Source organism: Branchiostoma floridae, unplaced genomic scaffold (assembly GCF_000003815.2).
Source record: "Branchiostoma floridae strain S238N-H82 unplaced genomic scaffold, Bfl_VNyyK Sc7u5tJ_374, whole genome shotgun sequence".
In the NCBI taxonomy this organism is placed as follows: domain Eukaryota; kingdom Metazoa; phylum Chordata; class Leptocardii; order Amphioxiformes; family Branchiostomatidae; genus Branchiostoma; species Branchiostoma floridae.
Genome location: NW_023365818.1, coordinates 5727 through 6571, shown reverse-complemented (window position 1 = coordinate 6571; position 845 = coordinate 5727). Strand labels below are relative to the sequence as shown.

At 36.8% G+C, this 845-nt stretch overlaps 1 protein-coding gene across 1 annotated transcript in view; it reads right to left on the bottom strand.

The window, feature by feature from the left end:
* The window catches only part of LOC118408717, a 3121-nt gene extending 2698 nt beyond the window's left edge, over positions 1-423 (bottom strand). The window contains exon 1 of the mRNA XM_035809570.1: positions 176-423. Coding sequence (XP_035665463.1) covers positions 176-215 — 40 coding nt within the window. The 5' untranslated portion in view covers positions 216-423. The remainder of the gene's footprint in view (positions 1-175) is intronic.
* Between the last annotated feature and the right edge of the window lie 422 nt (positions 424-845).

Here is an 845-nt window from a genome sequence, read left to right as displayed (position 1 = left end):
AAACGTTTCATTGTAGAAGGAACTTCATTTTCTTGCATTAATACAGACACGATCGAATTCTATGGTGTCTTCAATTATCTCAGATTGACATGAATCAATCAATTATCTTCATCAACCTTCCTATCTGTTTTCGACCGCCAAATTCAAACATCTAAAAAGTATCCACAAAACTTACCTTGGTCAACAAGAGGTTCGCTGTCATGATAGTCCGCCATTTTGTTGTCTGTTTTCTACATTTTCAAACTAGAGTATGCAAAATTTGCAGACAATTCAGAGCTTCCAGACAAGTGTTCTCCAGAAAAACCTGTTGTACCGGCGACCTACATTCGGTACCATCTTAGTGCCACTTATTTTAAAATCCTTGAAAATCCCTCTTTTCCTTGAGAACTTTTACCCAATCTGGAGACATTTTGAATTAGAAGACACAGACAGGGTCTAAGTTTTCCTGTTTAGGCCACGTTGATTTGATTATATGGATGACATCCGCGCTCGCACCAATTTTCGGCCATTTCCACACAAAAAAAAGTTTTCGACCACACAATAAATTGTGCAAAGCAGCTGTAAAATGAGCACAAATATTCCGTAGATTGAAAAAAAGTATCAGAAAACAGATAACTAATGCCATATATAGAATGAATCTTAAGTCAAAGAATAAGATGTGAAAGGACGGAAAGAAAAAAAAAGTCTATTGTTGGTTGGGGGAGGTACCAGTACAGAAAATTCAGGTCCAGAGGATCATGGTATACCATACTATGTGTGTTTAGTCCTATGTTCAACCTTCCTGGCCACTTTGATTTCATACTGAAGGCAACTTTTTTTTGCCAAACTTTTTTTTTATTCACTCG